The sequence below is a fragment of the Acomys minous genome, assembly GCF_964271855.1.
Source record: "Acomys minous genome assembly, chromosome: 2".
NCBI lineage: Eukaryota > Metazoa > Chordata > Mammalia > Rodentia > Muridae > Acomys > Acomys minous.
This window is the reverse complement of record NC_140484.1, coordinates 49,633,498-49,653,260: the sequence shown is the minus strand read 5'-3', so window position 1 is coordinate 49,653,260 and position 19,763 is coordinate 49,633,498. Positions and strand designations below refer to the sequence as shown.

The window sequence follows — 19,763 nt, the reverse complement described above, 5'->3', positions numbered from 1 at the left end:
GCTGAGCCCAGGATTCATTCCCAGGAATCATCTAAATCAAACTCTCTACAGTCTTCCTTTCTTCCTGGTCCAGGAAGACTGTGCTAGACACAGTCATGTATCAATTCATCATAAGTCATCAAGTCATGTATCAATTCATCATAAGGAGAAATTCCAAGAAATGCATTATTTAACCATTTTGCCGATGTGTGAACATCACAGGGTAGATTATACAAACATAGACTGCGTAATCTCTGATCCGCCTAGACTATATTGTAATATTATGAGGAAGTATTGTTGTTTACGTGGTTGGGTGACCAAAACATGGTTCCATTATCAGTGTGTTTTTGATGTTTGTCACTTTGAGCGAAGGCTTTACAAACGAGTGAGTGATTGTAGATAAAACTTGAGTGTGATGAACATGTGAGTGCAGACGGTGTGTGACGATCATAGGCCTGGGGCTCATCTTGTTTACACTCTACTTGCCTTCTCAGTGCCTGGGTCTGGATAGAGTTCCAGCCACATGGTCCCATGGAGTGTTGGAATGAGGGTAAGACAGAGTCTGGATGCAGAAGATGGGTGCAGAGACACATTGACCTGGGTCCTTGTTTTCAGAATTGATAGATTAAAATGAAATGTGTGTGTGTGTGTGTGTGTGTGTGTGTGTGTGTGTGTGTGTGTGATGCCCTTGTAGACACAGGCCTGTGATACAGATGTGAACTAGGCCTGACACAGTGATGACAGGTCAGTGTTCTAGTCAGGACAGAAGAGTGGGGGCCCTGGCTGTAGCTGCATCTCTTCTTCTGCAGCTGGGGTGGCCTTGGAGCCTTCCTTAGTAGTGGACACAGTAGAGATGGACGCTTCCACTGATCCTTAGCTCCCGCAGCTGCTCTAGGGCTTTCTGGTCCAGGCTGGTGGCTCCCAGCCCCTGCCCGTTGAGTGCCAGCTTCAGCCCTCCCTCTTGGCACATAAGCAGTACCTGGTAAGGATAGCTTGATTGGGTGGTGGGCTTCCAGACAGACCCTCCCTGGTGTGCTACCATGGGGTTCTTCCTCTACCGAAAAGACACAATGACCAGAAACAGACAGGCCCAGGGCTTAAAGGTCACCATCTGTAATGTTGCTTTCCACTGGGAAGTGTTCTCAACCTTGGCCTGTTCTCAACAGTGGAGCCATAAAGAGAGCTTGAGACTGGGTCTCATGTAGCTCAGGCTGGTCTCAAGCTTCCTATGTAGCTGAGACTGGTCTTGAACTCCTGATCCTTCTGTCTCTACTTTCTCAGGGCTTGGAGTATAGGTATGCACCATCACACCTGGCCTTTAGAAGCTTAGGGGAGCTTTTAAAGACAAGCTGATGCTTGGATCCACCTGCATTATGCCTGTGTTTCTGGACCCAGATTGTTGGGGGGATAGTCTGATGTATTTTGATGCTAATTACTGCTTGCTGTCTGTGTGACCCACTTTTTGCTTAATAAAAAGCCATCCCACCTGGGCAGGGCAAAGGAGATAGGTGGGGCTAGAACAGAGAGAGGAATTCTGGGAAGAAGAAAAGAAGAAAGACCAACACGAGAAAAAGAGGAGAGAGAGCTGAAGGGAAGAGAGGAAGGTCGCCATGGGTTAGCTGGAGGAGAAACATATGGCCTGCGGCGTGGATGGAGAATCCAGCCCAGATGAAGAACATGATTATATGGATTATAGATGGGAGGTAGCTTGATAGAAGTTATTAGAAGCAGACAGCTTGGGATTGAGGCAGGGATCCCATGACTGTTCCACTATGGGAGGTAGTTTAGAGGATTGATATCTGCCCTGCCCCAGGTTAACTAAGGCTATTTTAAAATATAACAGGTGTCTGTGTCTTGACTGATTGCTAGCCGGGCCTACTAATAATACACGTATTTTAAAAAACAACACAGGATCTCTGGCATCAGCATAGAGGACTGCAGGCCACTGTCTGGACATTCTCTCTGCAGGGCTGGCTCTGGCTTCCTAGCCCCAAGATATTGGTCTGCTCCCCCATCCCAGGATCCAGCCCATAGTCTCCCAGATCACTATGGAAACAGGCTCAAGGAGAGATGTGACTACTTGGCTCAGACCTACCTCGAAGAATCGCTGGGGGTAAAATAGGAAGGGGGCTGAGATCAGCTTCTTTCGTCCCCAGGAGGAGACCCAAGCCAGTGTTCTGTCTGTGAAGGAGGCCCTGAGCGTCACAGGAACATGGGTGGCCCCATCCCTCAGGCTCAGGGTGAAACTACAGGAAGCAGGCAGAGAAGTGGGTCAGCCTCCATCAGCTTCAGTCTATTGGATCTCTGAAGGGGAAGGGGAAGGGCAGGGGCAGGAGAAGCCACTGGAAGGTAGCTTCCAAGAGTTATGTTTCTATGGCAGGGTCTGGGTAGGACACTTGGACATATAACAGCACAGAGGCACAGACACCACATGGGTCTCATACTTGATTGCCTGACTGGAAGACCATCGGGGGACAGTAATTACCCAGCCCAAGCCTCAGTTTATTCTGTTGGAAATGGAGATAGGTGTGACCAGAGCAACAGCTAACATTTATTGTGATGTGTGTCAGCTTGTGGCTTTTGCAAAGAGTTAGTGCCAAGGACAGGGCTGCAGGGCCTTATGCCTTGTTGCTGTCTGGTCCTGAGGCCTTGGGCAAGTCACGATAAAAAATCTTCTGTATGTTTCCTCAACTGTAAATTAGGGAGGATGAGTGCTGTTGTTGTCTCGTGGGGGCTGGCTGAATGGGATGAGAGAACGAGTGAAGTGCTTGTGTCGAACAGCAAGCGAGTATGAAAACGATAGTCCTTGCTTAGGCAGATTATTACATAACACAGCATCTACATCTTTTTAATTATCTCTGTGTTAGTGTATAGTGTGTATGTGAGTGTAAGTGTGTGTGTGTACCAGGCAGGGACTAGAGAGGGGTGTCAGGTGCCCTCTTTTTCTTCCTACTGTTACTTTGAAACAGGCACCCTCCCTGAGCTTGCAGCTTGCGCTCCTCAGTGAGGCTAGAGGCCAGCAAGTCCCAGCTGGCCCTGTCTCTGTCTCCAGGGGAGCAAGGGTTACAGGGGTGCTGAGATCTGAGCTCCAGCCCTCGAGCTTGTAACAGGAGTGCTTTTAAATGCTGAGCCAACTCTCCAGCCGCAGACTTTTGATGGCATTTAGAGAGAATCTCTTACCAAGTCTAGGGCTCTGTTGGATGAGGTCAGGGTGACATTAGGGGACAGCGGAGCCTCTAGTCTATCTTGGGTTAAGCTACAGGTCTTGGTTTGAGTGCCCAGTGGAGGAGAAGCCAGGAAGCATCTATTTTCTAGCTGGCTCCAGATTCTGGCTCCCAAGCACTTCCTTTCTGGGGTAGCTTGGGTGTTTATTAAACCTAGCACTGTGACAAAGTAGGAGGCCATGTCCTCTCCTTGGGTCTTGGTGGTAAAGGCCCTTTTCTGGGACTTGTGGTGTGAAGCTAGTTCACCCAGTAGAGAAGCAGCACCCAAAACTGGGGCTGGGTGCTGTTCCCATCCCCAACCCTAACCATAAGCTCTGCAGTCCGGGCTAACTTACTGCTCTTTGCTCTGCTGTAATAAGGGGCCAAATGGTGGTGTTCTCCCCCCCCCCCCATTTCAACACTTACTCTTTCGGCTCTTTCAAGACCAGTCCTCGAACTACAATGACTTGCCCAGGCCAGAGACCCCGAGGAAGAGTGCGTGAGCAGGGCACCTCCTGACAGAAATGGGAGATGACTGAGATGGTGACCATAGGGGTGTCAGGATCCCCCACCAGCAGGCTAAACGCTCAGGGACCCAGGGACACCAGGGTAGGTGAGTTTCTCTGTAGGCCTGCAGCCAGGAGACTCAGCCCTGCTCATGTATTAAACACCTGCTGTAGGCCTGTGAGAGCTTCCGCAGGCCTCCTCAGGCTGTGCTCAGATCCACGTGCCTTCTTCCATGAACGTGCTCTGAATTGGATGTAGCAGGTGGTTTGTCATTATTGCCAACTGTGAGCATCTGGGGCTCTGGGGCAGGATGGTCCCTCTAGCCTCATGCTTGGTACTGCGCCCGCCATGGGGAGGCTATTAAATACCCATTTGCAGAGCAAGTGCGGAGGCTAAGGTGAACGGAGCTCAGCCTGGAGCGGCTTCGCCCTCCCACGGCTCCAGTTTTCCACAGAGGAAGGGAAACTTTGAAGTCTAGGGGGATGAGATGGAACCTACACTTCCGGGGGGGACCTGGAGTGAGGGTCACTTACCAGCCTGGGGCTGTAGAGCAGGAAAGGCTGCAGGAGAGAAAGAGGCAGGGGGAAGCTGTTGTCGTTTGCCTCGGCAAAGGGAAGGTTTTCCTACTTTGCTTGTTTTGGGGGGACACAAAGAGTTTGTGCTTCTCCCAGCAGCAGCCAAATCTCTGAGTAATGGGGAGGAGCTGGCAGGACAGTCATCCCACAGACCAGCAAGATTAAGGGTCTCAAGGTCATGGGTCTCATCTCGCTTTTTTTTTTTTGTCCTGTAGCGTCAACCTCAGCCATCTTTACAGGGTTGATCTGAGGGCCTAAAAGCTCAGCAGAAATGATCTCCCAACGGGAAACATGGGCCCCTCAAGGCAGTCAGACAGGAAGTTCACCCATCTTCCCAAGCTTGCCTTGGAGATAGGAGGGGAGAGGCAAAGCCAGGCTCTCCAGGGGCCTAAGGGAACCAGGCATTCCTGGCAACTGCTGCAGGGAGGGGGGAAGGGGAGCAGCTGAGCCTTGTGCAACCATGTGCAGGGAGATGAGAGGGCCAGCTGGTTTCTCAGCATGACTGTCCAGCCTTGCTCCCAAGAGACCCAGATAACTGGGCTGGGGAGCCATCAAGCCTGATGACCGACCGAGTCCCATCCCTGGACTCACACGGTGGAGGGAAACTCCTGCAAACTGTCCTCTGGCCTCCACACATGCATGCTTCCTCCATCGTGCACACATGGACACACCATGCTTTCACACACACACAAAACCAACAAACATATAAATAAATGTAATAAATGAAAGAAACTCACATATCCGACTGGGTACTCCCTGCTACCCTCCACAAATGGCTGTTAAGAAAGAAAAACAGAAAGAAATAAAAAGGAGCTGGAGAGCTGCCTCAGTGGTTAAGAACACTGGCTGCTCCCCCAGAGGAGCCAGGTTTGGTTCCCAGCGGTGGTGAGTCACAACCATCTCCAAGTCCAGCCCCAGTGGACTGGATGCCTCTTCTGGCTTCCCTGGGCACCAGACCTGTACAGGGTGCACAAACATACACACAGGCAAAACCCTCACACACACAATGTAACAGAACATAAAAAAGAAAGAAAGAAAGAACTGCCAGTCTTTGGGGGAACATTGTAAGCCCCTGACTGCTTCCCACACAACCTTTTAAAGCTGGTGTGTTGAACAACCTATTTCTGGCCCCAACTCAGGAGCCAGAATCAATTCAGGGCTGCATTTTGCAGTACTGGGGACTGGATGTAGGGCCTTGTGTTTGCCAGGGTAAACTACTGGGTTTACTTCTACCAGTGAGCCACATATTTAGCTGTATTTTGAATAAGTTAATAAAGTAGATATGATCCATCTACCAAACTGCAGCTTGTATGAGCCCTGCCTGATGTGACAAATCCTTCCCCCCTTAGTGCCAAGCGGACTCCACCTGGCTCCTGGGCTTCCTTATCGTGGGCACCTTCTCATTTTCCTCACCCCACTCACTTCTGATGCCTTTTTTTTTTTTTTTGCACCTCCTCTCTCTTGGTTATCCTGGGCATTATAGGACCTTCCTCTGTCTCTCAATCTGGGGTGAGTGAGTGAGTGAGCCCCAGACCTGTCCAGATCAGGGGAAGTCAGAGGCCACCACTGATCCAACCCTTGGTTCAAAGAGAACTCACATTTATGTTCAGGAATCCAACAGCCTTTACCAAGATGTCACCGGATATGCCAAGGGTGTCCACGCGTGACAGTGGGAGCCGGTAGCGGTAGCGGAGAAAATGCTTTCCGTTTACGCTCACCTGGAGAAGCAAACTGAGCCCAGCTGAGGAGCAACCCACAGCTCACTGTGTGCACAATCCACCCCAGGCACCAGCAGGCAGGCCGCCCTAGATTTTACTTACTGTTTTTTTTCCCCCCTCCAAACTCTGTAAGGCAGGTACACTATACAGATAAACTTATATAATCTGCCCAACGTTCTGAAGCTGATAGGTGGCAGAGCTGATCCTGGGACCAGAGCACTGTCTATGTCCCCTTTACCTATGACAAAGCTCTCCCCTTCTTAGCCAATCTGCTGTCATCGCCACTACCACTGACACCATCACCACTATCATCATCACCGCTGCCACCATCTTCCTTCTCCTCCTGTCTACAGCAAGGAAACCAAGGCTTAGGAAGTTGGGGATAATTTTCACCCACTAGGACTTCCCTTCTACCGGCTACCTTGTTGTCCCGTGGAGCCCTCTGAAGCTCTCATCCTTATGCTTGGATCATAGTGGAGGTCAAAGCCCGGGCCTTATGTTCTCTTTCCCTGCCTCCTGATGCCTCAGCTGTGAGGGGATTGTGACAGTAGCCACCTCAGACCTTGTGGAGAGGATTAATGGGCACAATCACATAGAGGGGTTTAGCCCAGTGCCTGTCACCAAGCAGGGGCCCCCTAAGTGCTTGCTCTGACCGTGCACTGGCTCCCTCTCCCCCTAGGCTGAGGGACATTAGCACTTCCTTATTGCGATTTGCGGTCAGAGCAGCCTGAGCCCCCTCTCTACGGTGCCATCAAAAATTGGACAGAAGGAATAGTGTGGGGGGAGGGGTGGTTTCCGTTCTAGACGGCTTCTACTCACCTTCACTTCTTCACTCTCAAAGAGAAAGAGGATGAGGAAGCTAGCCCCTCTCTGCAGGGTGACACCCGGCCACCGGACCTCTTTTTGCCAGAGTCCACCTTGGAGGGTGTTGCAGATGACGTGGGGCCTGACGGTGTAGAAACGAGGGTTGAAGTGGAAGGCAACATCTGGCTGAGGAGACAGGCAGCACCCACACTGGAAGTCCACTTGGAACCTGGTGGAGGTGTTGGGAGGCTTCTGAGTGCCCACAGAGACCCTAAAGGTAGGGAGGAACCCCAGACTGATGCCCCTAAACTTGGGGTCTAACCAAGTCCTTAGTCTCCCCTACCTTCGTGCACGTAGAGGGACCACACCCTGCAGCATGACCATCTTGCCTGCATACAGGCCACCAAAAATGGTTGTGACATAGGGAACCACCTGAACAAGGAGGAGAAACCAGGTATGCCAGTTAGAGGTGGGACCGGGGACTCCCGTGTTCAGGGGTGGGTGTACGTGGAGAGGAAAGACCAGAAAAAACAGTTTCTCCACTGTGGAGGTAACCTCGACTATTAGGTTGATGACATTTATAAATACCATGGAAACACATTTTTGGGAGCATCCATGAAGGATTTTCTAGTAAGGTTAGTTGGAGTGGGAAGACCCACCCTAAATGTGGGCAGGTAGTAGTACCTTTTATAGGCTGGATCCCAGTCTGAAGTGAAAGTATTCATGGTCCTCCTCCCCCAAAGAGACAGGGCTTCTCTGTGTTGCCCTGGCTGTCCTGGAACTCTGTAGACCAGGCTGGCCTTGAACTTAGAGATCTGCCTGCCTGCCTTTGTCTGCCTTCTGTGTCCTGGGATTAAAAGTGCATGCGTGTCACGACCTCTGGCAGGGCCTTTGACTCTTTTTTTTTTTTTTTTGGTTTTTCGAGACAGGGTCTCTCTGTGTAGCCTTGGCTGTCCTGGACTTACTTTGTAGACCAGGCTGGCCTCGAACTCACAGCGATCCTCCTGCCTCTGCCTCCCGAGTGCTGGGATAAAAGGCGTGCGCCACCACGCCCGGCTGCGGGCCTTTGACTCTTGACTGTGGAATTGTGGGGGTAGTCACCCCCTATCACCTTTCCAAAATAAACATTTCCTGTCTTAAGGGGCTTTTGCAAATTTTTTTTTGTTTTTTTGTTTTTTTTGTTTTTTGTTTTCACAGCAATGAGAAAAAGCAACTAATACACCCTTAAGAGAAAATGGCCTTGTAGGGAAGGGCCAGTTTTCTCTCCAATATTCCTGGATTAATTACTTTTCTTACTGCTTTACGACGATACCTGACTGAAACGACTGAGGGAAGGAAGGGCTTCCCCTGGCTCCAGGGCACAGCCTGTCATGGCAGGAGTCATGGAGGCAGGAGCTTGAAGCGGCAGGTCACATCTTACCCGCAGTCAGGAAGCAGGCTGCAGTGAAGCTGGTGCTTACCCCGTGCAAGCCTTTCATCAGACCAGGATCCCGCTCATGGCATGCTGCCATCCCACACTTAGGGTGAACTCTCATTACCTTGACTAAAGGAGACTAGACAAGAGCTCACAGACTTGCCAATAGACTTGTTTCCCTGGCAGCGCTATATCCCATCAAGGTGTTAGACCAGTGAACCGGCACAGTTCTTGTCAAAGCTCTCCTTTCCTGGGCAGATATGTCAAAGCCACATTGCCCAGAGGGATCCTAACCTAGCTCCACCGCCCTGTCAGCACCAACCCGCTGAGGCACAGCAAGCTGCTGTGCCCCCACTGACGCCTGTCACCCACTGATGCCACCTGGGAAGGAAGCTTCTGAGGACCGGTGAAGGCCCAGAGTTTAGGAGCTGAGAGGAGAAAAGAACAGAGAAGCTGGGAGCAAGTTGACCCTGAGCTGAGCAAGAGACCAGCTACCCTGTGGGGCCGATCGTTCAGCATGTAGAGGTGGCCTGGTCCTCCTAAAGTATGCACACACTTTCAACTCTGCTTTTGCTGGGTCTGTTCCCTTTCCCTCTTTCCCCTCCCTCCCGTCTGACACCTTCTTTCTGGCTTTCCCTCCCCCTGAGTTCTCAGAGCACTTAGCTCACAGCTCTAGCTTGACTCTTGGCCCCTAGTATAGAGGAGCTGGCTAGCTGTTTTCCCATTAAGATCACAGCCCCTTATAACCGTTCCCTTCACCAGGCTCTGCATGCACCCTATCTGAGCACAGCAGGAGCTCTGCAGAAGGCATGCCAACGGGCCAGCAGGTGACCTTGGGGGTGGGGGTGGGGGGAGTGTCGCTCGGTCAGCCTTCATGTGTTGATTGTCATGTCCCAGCATCAGAGAGCCCAGACCACCCCAAGGAGCCTCCAGGTGGCTGTTCTTAGCTTGTGAAGCAAGAGGCTGTGGGAACCCAGGAGGTCTGAGGTGCTTCAGCCATTACACAGGCACCTGGGCAGGTGCCAGAGGCCAGGATCTCCACGTGGCACAGTGCCCGCAGCTTTGCAGGGCTCAGCAGCCCACTGGCTTCCAGTTCCCAGACCCTTGGCAGAATGTGTTAATTAACTGAGCTGATGGAGGTCTCTAGGGAGAAGAGGACCAAGCAGGGAGAAGCTGCTAATTAATGCTCATTAGTGGCAGTGCCTGCTGGGAGTTTGCCCTTCTGTGGAGCATCGCTAGGCTTCAGAAAATCTCCTGGGCACTGAACAGGAAGCGGGGGAGAGAGGGATCCACTCTCCCAGACTGGGGGGTAGGGCTCGCTGGCCCTCTGCTCCAGCTTGGAGAAGGGGACGGCCTTAGTCGTTAGAGTCCCTCTCAGCAAGCTCACCTCCAGCTTCTACCCATCCATCCCAGAGGAGGCAAACTGAAAAGGCAAGGCCCCTGGGATCCCAACCACCCACATACAAGCTGGAATTTAGCTGCTCAGTGGTTTTGTTAAGCTTACTCACCGGGTGGAAGACCGGTGGCTGCAGGATGAAGCGGTCAGGAACTGGGTCCAGGTGTTCATCAGCTGGCATCGGGCAACCGTAACTCAGCTGCAGATCCCGGTTCCCCAGCGCGGTTCCCCACCGAACTGACTCGCCTCTCCCAGCCAGAGCCTTCAGCCTCTGCAAGAGCTGACCAAGCTGTTAGCTTCACCTCTTCCCTCCGGAGTACTAATGCTTCTTGGAGCAGACCCGGAGAGGCCAGTGGCCCCACCTCTAGGACCCCACATCAACCCCTGCTCTGCCCGCAGCCCTGGTGGTACACAGCAGCAGCTTTGCTGGTCTGGGCCTGCCAGCAGAAACTCCAGTGTCCAGGGCCGGGTAGCTGGCACTTAGCCACGGACCTGCTAACTACTGTGTCTGAAGCACTTGGCTCTTTCAAAGGGAAACCTGGGACCCACACATTTCAGTGAGAGGTTTTTGTTTCTTGGGGGCTCACCTGGGCCTTCAGCCCAGGAGGAAGGGATGGTGGTGGTACATGTGTGCAGGTTCCTTGAGAGGCCCCGCCCCCAGCTTCCGGGCTCCTCCTGCCTTCATTCCTTAGACTAGCCCCCTCCCCCCTTCCCCCCCCCCCCCGTTTTTCTCCGAAGTTGTACAGTCCCTTGACACCGTTTCAGCATTAGCTGTAAATGCCAGGGACCAGCTGGCGTCATAAGAGTGAGTAAAGGGCGAAGAGGGTTCCCTTGGGCTCAGATAAAGCAGCCTGGGTGAGTGGAAACATAGGCTCTGCGTTTATGCGCGGTGTCCACTGGTTCCACAAGTCACCTCTTCTCTCTGAGCCTCCCCTTTGTCACCTGTGTGCCAAGAGGGTGACCATGGCAGCGCCTTGTGTTTGAGCCTGGGTCCAGATAGCAGGGGTTTAAGAGAGGCCTCAGACTCCAGTAGAGTTTTCCCTTTAACAACAGCCTATCTTCTCAACTTTAGCCTAAGTTGGGCGGTTTCCTGGTCTCATCATGGGGTCAGACTTGGCAGCAGGGAGACCCTGGCAGGACCAGGGTACACAGAGTGTCAAGTTTACGGGTGTTGGGTAAAGTTGTTCCTGGGACAGAGGAAAGGAAGTGAAGGAGCCTGGGCTGAGGGGTCTGGCAGGGCTGCTTCGCCTGATCTAGGGGTTTACCTCGAAAGTTGAATTGTGGGGGCTCCACGCTGGGCGGGCAGGCGTTCTGAAGAGGGCTCTTTGGGAGTGAAGGCCACGAACTGGTCCTGCAGGCAATTCCCCTGTGCGCCAATGTTTGAGAAACCCTGACTGGGGTCATAACTGAAAGCACTTTAGGTGTTGACTACGGAGTTTGTTCAGCAGCCGCAGGGCGGGTGGAACAGGGGAGCCAAAGGTCTTTCTGTGGGAAATCCAATCCTAGGTGTGTCCAGAAGGAGAAATGTGAGACCGTACAGTGGGGAGGAGAAACTACAGGTGGAGAGACCAGTTGAGCCAGGATACAGTGCCCGGCACTGTAGTCAGCTCTGGGTCCCCAAGGCCAGCGGTGCCCTCCCCCCACTCCACCCTCAGTCCTGCCTGGAAACAAGGCAGAGGATGTACTCATCTGCTTGGGATGCCACGACAAAAGTGCGACAGACTGGGGTCAGGGTGTAAACAACGGGAATCTGTTTTGTCTCTGTTCTGGAGGCTGGAAGTTGACGATTAAGGTGTTGGCAGGTTTGGTTTCTTCTGGGGCCTCTGTTCTGGGTTGGCAGGCTGCCTCTTCTTGTCCTCACACAGTTTCTTATCTCTGCTCTCTGCAGCTGGGTTCTAATCTCCCTTTGGTGTGAGGATGCAGTCATATTGGACTAGGGTACACCCATGAGAGAGACCTCATTTTCGTCATCGTTATTTCTGTAAAGGCTGCGTCTACAAGCACAGTCACATTTTTTTTGAGGCTCCAGGCATCAAGATTTGGCGAGCAGGTTTTAGAGGCTCACAGCTGGGCCGGAAACTGAGGAACAGGCTGGGTGCTCCCCTCCTCAGGGGGGAGGGGCGTGGCCAGTGAGGGCCTTCCCAGTAAGGGGAGTAGAGGAGCGATGGTGTAATGTCTTTCTCTAGGTCCCCTGGGTTTTGAACATCTGGGAGGGACTTGGGTAAGCTCAAAAGACCCCAAAAATCTATTCTCCAGAACAAGAAAAGGATCCTTCTTCACCTGGGGGCCATTTCCCAACACCCAGGAACAGAATGGGATGATTAGAAGGTGTGAACATGAGGAGAGAAACTAGTCAGAACAAATGGACAGAATGTGGCAGCTGGCCCCGCCACCATTCAGCCTAGCTGGAATTATTTTTGTGCATGTGGGAATTGGGTGGTCTAGTTTCATTTTTCTCAATGTGAATGATCCTTTCTCTCATTATCATATGTGGACAGTCTTTCCTTTTCCAGTGATGAACAAGGTCATCTATGTCTTGTATTGGGTTTTCACTAATTACCAAATACAACCATCCCACTATTCTTGTGGTATTCATTTATTTATTATTTTTATTTATGTGTAGTGTATACCCACATGTGACAGCAGATACCCACAAAGGTCAGAGGAGGTCATCAGTTTCCCTGGAGCTGGTAGTTGTGAGCTACCCAATGTGGGTGCTGGGAATTGAATATGGGACCCTCTAGGAGTAGGAAATGCTCTTAGTAGCTGAGCCATCTCTGCAGCCCTTTTGTATAATACCTTAACACACACACACACACACACACACACACACACACACACACACACACACCCTGTTTCTCTGTGTAGCCTTGGCTGTCCTGGACTCGCTTTGTAGAACAGGCTGGCTTCGAACTCATCTTCCTCCTGAGTGCTGGGATTACAGGCAGGTGCCACCATGCCCAGCTAGTAAAATATTCTATAAACTTTTATCTAGAAAAATTAACTGTGCCGGTACCAGCTGGCAGATCGACCAGTACCTGGATATGGGGTGAGAGGATGGAAAAATAAAAAAGATGTAGGAAAGATAGAAAAGATACAGCAAAAGCGATAAGAAAAAAGAGACAAGTGTCCGGGAGGACTGACAGTAAATACTGTAGCCCCGAGTTTATTTCTCTCAGAGCTTTTATACAGCATTCATCCGTGTGAACCAGAGGATTCTTGGAACAGAAACAAAAGCTACCGATTACTTTAGTTATCTATATGCTTAGACTTCTTTCATCTTTAAGTCAAAGAAGTACATCAAGCTCACGTCCTCACCTGGAACTAATGACAAACTTTCTTAACCAACACAAGTATCTTGCCAACTTGCCAAGTCGCAAGCCACAGTCGTAAGTCCTCTGGCTTGCTTCTGTTAAGCACTCAAAAAAAAAAAAAAGCCTCTGACAACTGTGAGAGTATTAACCATTGATGAAAATGTAAACCAAAAAGACCTCTTACATATTGCTGGTAGAAATGAAATTGTCATATGAAAAAGGTTCTAGTTTTTGTTTTTGTTTTTTTTTTTGATATGCACACCTGGGTATTTAGTCTCTTGGACTCTCTCGCATGAGCACACCAACACAAATTCATGTTCCTTTCTCATTGCTTCAATCAAGGGGGAAAAAAAACAGCAAACAATCAAACCTATCCACCCAGTAGCTTTATCACTGAGTCGATGAATCACGGTATGAGCACACAGATTACAGTGTCTACAGTAACGTGAGCGTGTGTATGGGTCTCCGTGCCTACCACAGGTGACAGGGGAACAATCCTTAGGATGGGAAGGCAGTTCGGCTCAACACTACGAAGTAGCTGGTGTTGGCTCAAAATTTGTGAGTCTGAAGCCGAGTAGTTTATCTTAGGTGTCTTTAGGCATGGCACAATTTGGTAAAAAACTTTCCTGGTGATAATTAACTCAATCCTGTGTGCACAATAAAACACAAAGTAAACTAAATAAAGATTGGACGTGACTACATTGAAACTCTTTGTAAAGTGCATGTGACACCTTAATGGGTTCTATAGATTGACTGAGAAAAACAAGCTCAGGATAAGAGTCTTGGAGGGGGGATGATCTGGTGTGGTCTTATCCACAGAGATAGTGCAAAGGCTACTCATCACAGTGGATAGCTGGTGATGAATACCTTCCTGTAAAGGAACAACCTGCACGTTTAACATTAAAGGTTCCTTAGCACTTATCTGTGAGTGCAAGGACCTCCTTGCCTCCTGCATGCGAGCACATCATTGAAACAGCCCTGGAGGAAGAATGTTGCCAAAGAACACAGTGCGATACTAGCATTTGCCTTAGTGCATTTGCTAGGTGTATCGATTGTTTTCTGTTTGTTGCTGTGATAAAAGCCAACACCATGGCAACTTGTAGAGGGAAGTGTTATTTGGGCTTGTGTTCTGGAGGGCTATGAGTGCATGATGTTGGAGAAAGCACAGCAGCAAGCAGCAGGCATGCTGGCTGGACCTGGAAGCTGAGAGCTCACACCTCAAGCAGAGGGTAGACTGGACGGGGCACAGGCTGTAGGCTCAACTTTCTTTTTTCTTTTCTTTTTTTTTTTAGGCTCAATTTTCTTAACCAATATATTTTATTAACAACTTAGTGACTTATAACCCGACTAACCAAAACAATAGGAAATGAGGATTAATGGACACAATAACAAAACCGTAAGGATATCAGTTCCGAGGAATGATTCTTCTGGCACAATCAGCAGGATTTCTTCTGCTGGAACCTAGAGTAACCAGAACCCAGGACCTCAGCAGGAGCTGGAGCCCTGAAGCCTTCCCTCGAGTGGTTCTCTCTAGGAGCGTCTCCAAATGCAGCGGTGAACAGCCAAAATTATCCCAAGTCTCCAAAAGCCCCGCCTCCAGTTTTGGGCTCATTTATATATCTCCTCCTAGAGTCTGTTCATGGGATCTTTTCAGCTGGCAACAAGTAAGTTCCTGCATGAGGTGGTTGCTCTTCCAGTGGATTAGCCTCACCTGTTCTCTCACGAGACTGTTCCAATCCTACACTTGGGATCCTAAAAAACAGGTTTATCTCTCCTTCACAAGGCTTTTCCCTCCCGAATCCCACTACCTCCAGCAAGGCCACACCCCCTAAACTTCCCTATATTAGTCAGGGTTCTCTAAAGAAATGGAACTGATAGAACAAATGAATATATATATCTTGGGTATTCCAACATGGCTGTCTCATGATGGGAAGGCCAAGAATCCAGTTAGTCCACCACACCAGAGATCTCTCTGCAGTCCTGACCTGGGTAGTGTTGGAGTCTGGAAGGAGTCCCAAAGAGCTCGTCTTCAGTCTGTGTCCTAATACTATAGAAGGTATGTCTCTGCAACAGGGTAGATGAACTTGTCAGTGAGAGTAAGGGCAAGCAGGCAAAAAGTGCCAAGAGCCACCCTGTTAAGGGAACTCACTGGGCATGTGGGCTGTCTAGGAGGTGACCTGGTATTCACAAGGTCTGTACTGTGATGCACTCCCAGAACTGCTTCCAGCCTGACATGCTGTCAGCAGCCATTGATTTGGGGAAGTTCAGTAGGCATGAGAGATCTCTGGAGGTGATCCAGTGTTTGCAAGGTCTGTATCGTGATGTACACCAGAATTGCTTCCAACCTCTGACTGCCCTGTTAATTGTGCTTTGTTGTATCTTTCTAAAGTCTGGCATTAGAGCCGGGCATGGTGGCACATGCCTTTAATCCCAGCACTCAAGGAGGCAGAGGAAGGTGGAGCATTGTGAGTCTAAGGCCAGCTTGGTCTGCAAAGCGAGTCCAGGACAGCCAGGACTACATTCAAGGCCAGCCTGATCTACAAAGCGAGCCCAGGACAGCCAAGATTATACAGAGAAACCCTGTCTTGGAAAAACCAAAAAGAAAAAACATCTGGTATTGGTGTGAACTGTTACTTTCTGGGTATTGACCAGCTCTGATTGAGCAAACTTCCTACAGGATCTTGTTGAAGATGTACTGTTTGTTATTCAGATGAATTAATCCCTGATTATGGAATTCCTGATTTGATTAAAATAGTTTTAAAAGTTAAATTGTTTTAGATCTCCTAAAACAATTTTAGAGAGTTTATGGCTGCAATAAATACCTTTGTGGGCCTCTAGACGCCTCACTAAGGATGGCCTGTAGGAGATTTGTGGCTTCAGATATGTCTTCACTCCAGATGGCACCAGAAATCCTGGTATTTCACTGAAGGAGAGATAAACATGTTTTTTGTTTAGTTCACAAGTAGGGGATGAGAAAAAGACTTGTGAGAGAGCAGGTGGTATTTATCCCCTTAGAAGTTGAATCACTATGTGGGGGAGATTGGTTATTAAGCAGCTGAAAAAAATCCTTGAACAAATAAATGCTGAGACGAGGTATAAATGGGAGCCGAAAACAAGAGGCGGGGCCTTTGGAGGCTTGGGATAGTTTTTACTGTTCATTGCTGCACTTCAAGAGGCTCCTAGAGAGAACCGCTCAAGGGAAGACTTCGGGGCTCTGGGCTCCTGCTGAGGTTCAGGGTTCTGGTTGCTCCAGGTTCCAGCAGAAGAAATCCTGCCGATTACGCCAGGAGAATCATTCCTCAGAACTGATATCCTTACAGTTTTGTTATTGTATTCTTTAATCTTCTTTTCCTATTGGTTAGGTTAGTTGGGTTATAAGTGAGGTACTTTCGGTTAATAAGTTCATAGGCAAGTTGGTTTGAACTTTCCATGAACCCAAGTTGGAATGAAGCTACCTAGAGATGTCTGAATATACACTGTTTCTTAGACTGAAAGACAGATAAAATTATTGTCCTGAACTCACAATGAACCAAGAGATAGCTGGATAATGTATAGTTAGGTCAGTCCTAATTGATATGTCGTATATTCTTGTAACCTTTAGACCTTTGTCACTCTAAACTCACTGTGAACTTATGTAAGAACTTAAATAAGAAATGTTTAGATTTAAAACATGTAACCTGTTGTATTTTAGAATTTATCTGTTTTCGTGGTCAATTGCCTTTCTTCAACTATGAGGTAATGCCCTTTTCTCAGAAGTGTAAGTACGGTCGTCCACAATAAATTGTGCTGAAATTGGGAAGCTTAACTTCAGCTGAAGTTAAGATGCCTGACTTCATCCACCTTTTCTCTTGAATGTATGTGTGTATGAAGCGGTTTATTTTCTATCTTTCTCTTATTTCTTACTTCCCTGTGGATTCGCAGATAAGTTAGCAGGCTGAGGGCTTTATCGTCAGCCTTTCAGGATTTACAGGCCTAAGTTTACATTAGGTTACTAGAGATCTCCACGAGGAGGCCTAGCTACAGATCAGAGATCCCACTTTTACAGCCCCTGTGCAGTTCCTGGCTAAAGCTGTTTTTACAGCCTCAGCCATAGGAAAATTGTGGTCAGTTTAAGTTCTCCTCGGCCTCAGTATAGCCAGTCCCTAGAGAAGAAACCCTGGGCTCCCTTTCCTCTTTCTTCTTTCAGTCCTGATCAGTTGCCTGAGCCACCTGTTCTGGTGACCCAAGAGATAAAGCGAGCTGGAAGGGCATCCGCATCCCGCCCCAGAGACCCCACCCTGGACCTCTTCAGAGCTGCAGCCTGGGTTTTAGCCAATTCTAGGTGTAGTCAAGTTGACAGGCAAGATTAGCCCCCATACTCCCCAAGCAGCATCATGAGGTAGGGACTAAGTGTTCAAATGTCTGACTCTATGGGGACAATTATTCAAGCCATTGCAGCACGCCACAGTAAGACCCTGGTAGGTGACAGGAATGCCTCAAAGTTCTGTAGGCTGGGATGGTCAGGGCCTGCACCAGCAGATTCAATGCCTGGTGAGACCTGTTTTCAGGGTCACAGAGGGCAATGCCTAGATTTCCTACATGGTGGAGGGGGTCTCTAGGGACCTCCTTTATAAGGACACAGGTCCCGTTCATGAGGAGTTTGCCCTCAGGGTCTGTGTTCTTAAAGTCTTTCACCTAGTCTTTCTACTTAGAGGTTTGGATTTCAGTATATGAATTTTGAAAGGACATGGATATCCAGGCCAGACATAATTTTAAAACTAAAGCTTCAAGCATGAAAACAAAGCAAGGTATTAGGTAGATAAATGAGGTGTGGAAAAAAATTAAAAGGTAAGAGGAAATCAGTGGATTGAATGGATAAAATGTTTTATTCAGCCACAAAGAGTGGAAGGAACTGGGGATCAAGTTAAGCAAAACAAACCAGACTCTGAAAGACAAGTATCATACGTGTTGTCTTGTGTGGACTCTAGGAATAGTAATAGTAAGGACGTGAATCTCAAAGGGGGCCTGTGAAGGGTGTGTAAAGAAATTGAGGTGAGGTGATATTGAGGGGAAGATAGTTGATAGTGAACTTGACCAAAGTACATCAAACACATGTATGAAAACACCACATGGCTCTGTAGAGGACAAGGCTGGGTGAGTTATAGAAATAGATAGAGATGACAGGACAAAAAGCAGATTATTGAATCTACTCCTCAATTTAAGGCCTTAATTGTTACAATAAGTTTATTTTCAATTCATTGGTATAGAATTTTGTATGTTGATGCAAAATAAGTTTAATTTTTGACACATTGGTATAGAATTCAAATGTAAGATTATTCTTCACACACACACACACACACTATATATATATATATACACATATATATATATTTCTACTCCAATATGAGGTATTATACCCATGTAACTAAATTATAATACAATGTTTACTTCCAATATTTTGAAAGTGCTATTGCAGGCTGTTTAGGATAATTAAGTAATACAAGTTAATTGTTTGTTGATCAACTCATGGTCATGTCAAATACTAGTCTATTTTTTATCACAGGAATATATGTTCTAGGTTTAAAAGATAGATATGATTCTATAGAAAGATAAGGTAAAATGCATAAGGTCTTCAAAAAACCTCAGAGACCTACAGAATTTAAAGATTTTTAAAAATTACTTTAAGAATCTTTGACAATGAGACATGTCAATTCCTGGAAGCACCCCCCTCCCCCCCCCCCACACACCTCAAAGAAGATGATGAGCATCAAAAAAAACCCTTCTTTTGGAGATGGCTTTAAATGTGGCAAACCGGTCACTGGACAAAAATGTCCTCGTTTCTGCCACAGACAGAATTCTGCCTGAAACGGGCAAGTTTGGACAGAGGTGGAGTTGACGGCCAAACTCTGCCAAGACAGGGTAAGCAAGTCCTCAATAGTTCCTGCTTCACAAATATGCCTGTCAGATATCCTGGGCCAGAAGGCTGAAGATGATGCTCTGAAGTTATAGGGAGTTTTGGGTTAGGCAGCAAATTGTCTCTGTCATGTTTTCATTTGGAAGCTGCTACCCTGTACTTCCTATCTATTCAGGTAAATTAATTTTATTCCTTCTCAAGTCTTTGATGGGGTTGAAGACCAGATCGTTTAGTTTTACAATTAAGCTTAGCTGTTTAGGGGTTAGGAGATGCTTTAGGTCTAGATAGATGTTTTTAGGTTGATAGATATGAGCTATGATAAAAATTGGTTTACATTTAAAACTTTAGACTCACCAAGATAGAACAGAAAGTATTTCTTCAAGGTTGTCAAATACCTTTTGACTAGACATTATCTATGTAAATCTTGGGTGTTGGTTTTTTTTTAAAATAATTTTTAAAATAATTGTTCTTACTGTATACTATTAAAAATGTCCTTTTTATTTAGACAGAAAAGGGGAATTGTTGGAGGTTGGTCTGATGTATTTTGATGCTAATTACTGCTTGCTGTCTCTGTGCCCCAAGATTGCTATGTAACCTTGCATAAAAACTTATTCCTATTTGGCCAATGAAAAGCCGACACACCTGGGCAGGGCAAATGGGAAAGGCGTGGCTAAGGTTCGCCTGCTTTTGGGAAAGAGACCGGAAGAGAAGACCAGAGGAGAAGAGTGGGGAAGAGGAAGGCCGCTTCATGGCCGGCCAGAACGAAGACTTGGCCTGGATGATGATAACTAGCAAGTATTTGGGATTAGGGATGGGAGGTAGCTCGATAGAAATTATTAGAAGCAGATGGCATGGGGTTGGGGCAGGGTATGGGATACTTGCCCTAATATAGGAGGTAGTTTAGAGGATTAATATCTGCCCTGCCCCAACTAAGGCTATTTTAAAATATAACAGGTATCT

At 48.2% G+C, this 19,763-nt stretch overlaps 1 protein-coding gene and 1 long non-coding RNA gene across 6 annotated transcripts in view; one reads left to right on the top strand and one right to left on the bottom strand.

Annotated features, from left to right (window-relative positions):
- LOC311586207 overlaps positions 1 to 19,763 on the top strand; it is a 199,933-nt gene that overhangs the window by 159,295 nt on the left and 20,875 nt on the right. The window lies entirely within an intron of this gene.
- Positions 128 to 10,236, bottom strand: LGALS12 (galectin 12). Of its 5 annotated transcripts, XM_084761528.1 has the most exons (10): positions 10,184 to 10,236; positions 9,709 to 9,876; positions 7,130 to 7,218; positions 6,802 to 7,015; positions 5,863 to 5,982; positions 5,002 to 5,040; positions 4,223 to 4,249; positions 3,609 to 3,697; positions 2,075 to 2,225; positions 128 to 958 (listed from the first exon to the last, which is right to left on the bottom strand). In XM_084761528.1, exons 2-10 carry the CDS (start codon positions 9,775 to 9,777, stop codon positions 812 to 814), a joined length of 945 nt encoding a protein of 314 aa, XP_084617654.1. In that variant the 5' UTR covers positions 9,778 to 9,876; positions 10,184 to 10,236; the 3' UTR covers positions 128 to 811. The 5 variants fall into 5 exon arrangements, with proteins under 5 accessions (XP_084617654.1, XP_084617656.1, XP_084617653.1 ...); XM_084761530.1 differs by lacking the exon at positions 7,130 to 7,218 and having other exon boundaries at positions 10,184 to 10,235; XM_084761527.1 differs by lacking the exon at positions 10,184 to 10,236 and having other exon boundaries at positions 9,709 to 10,177.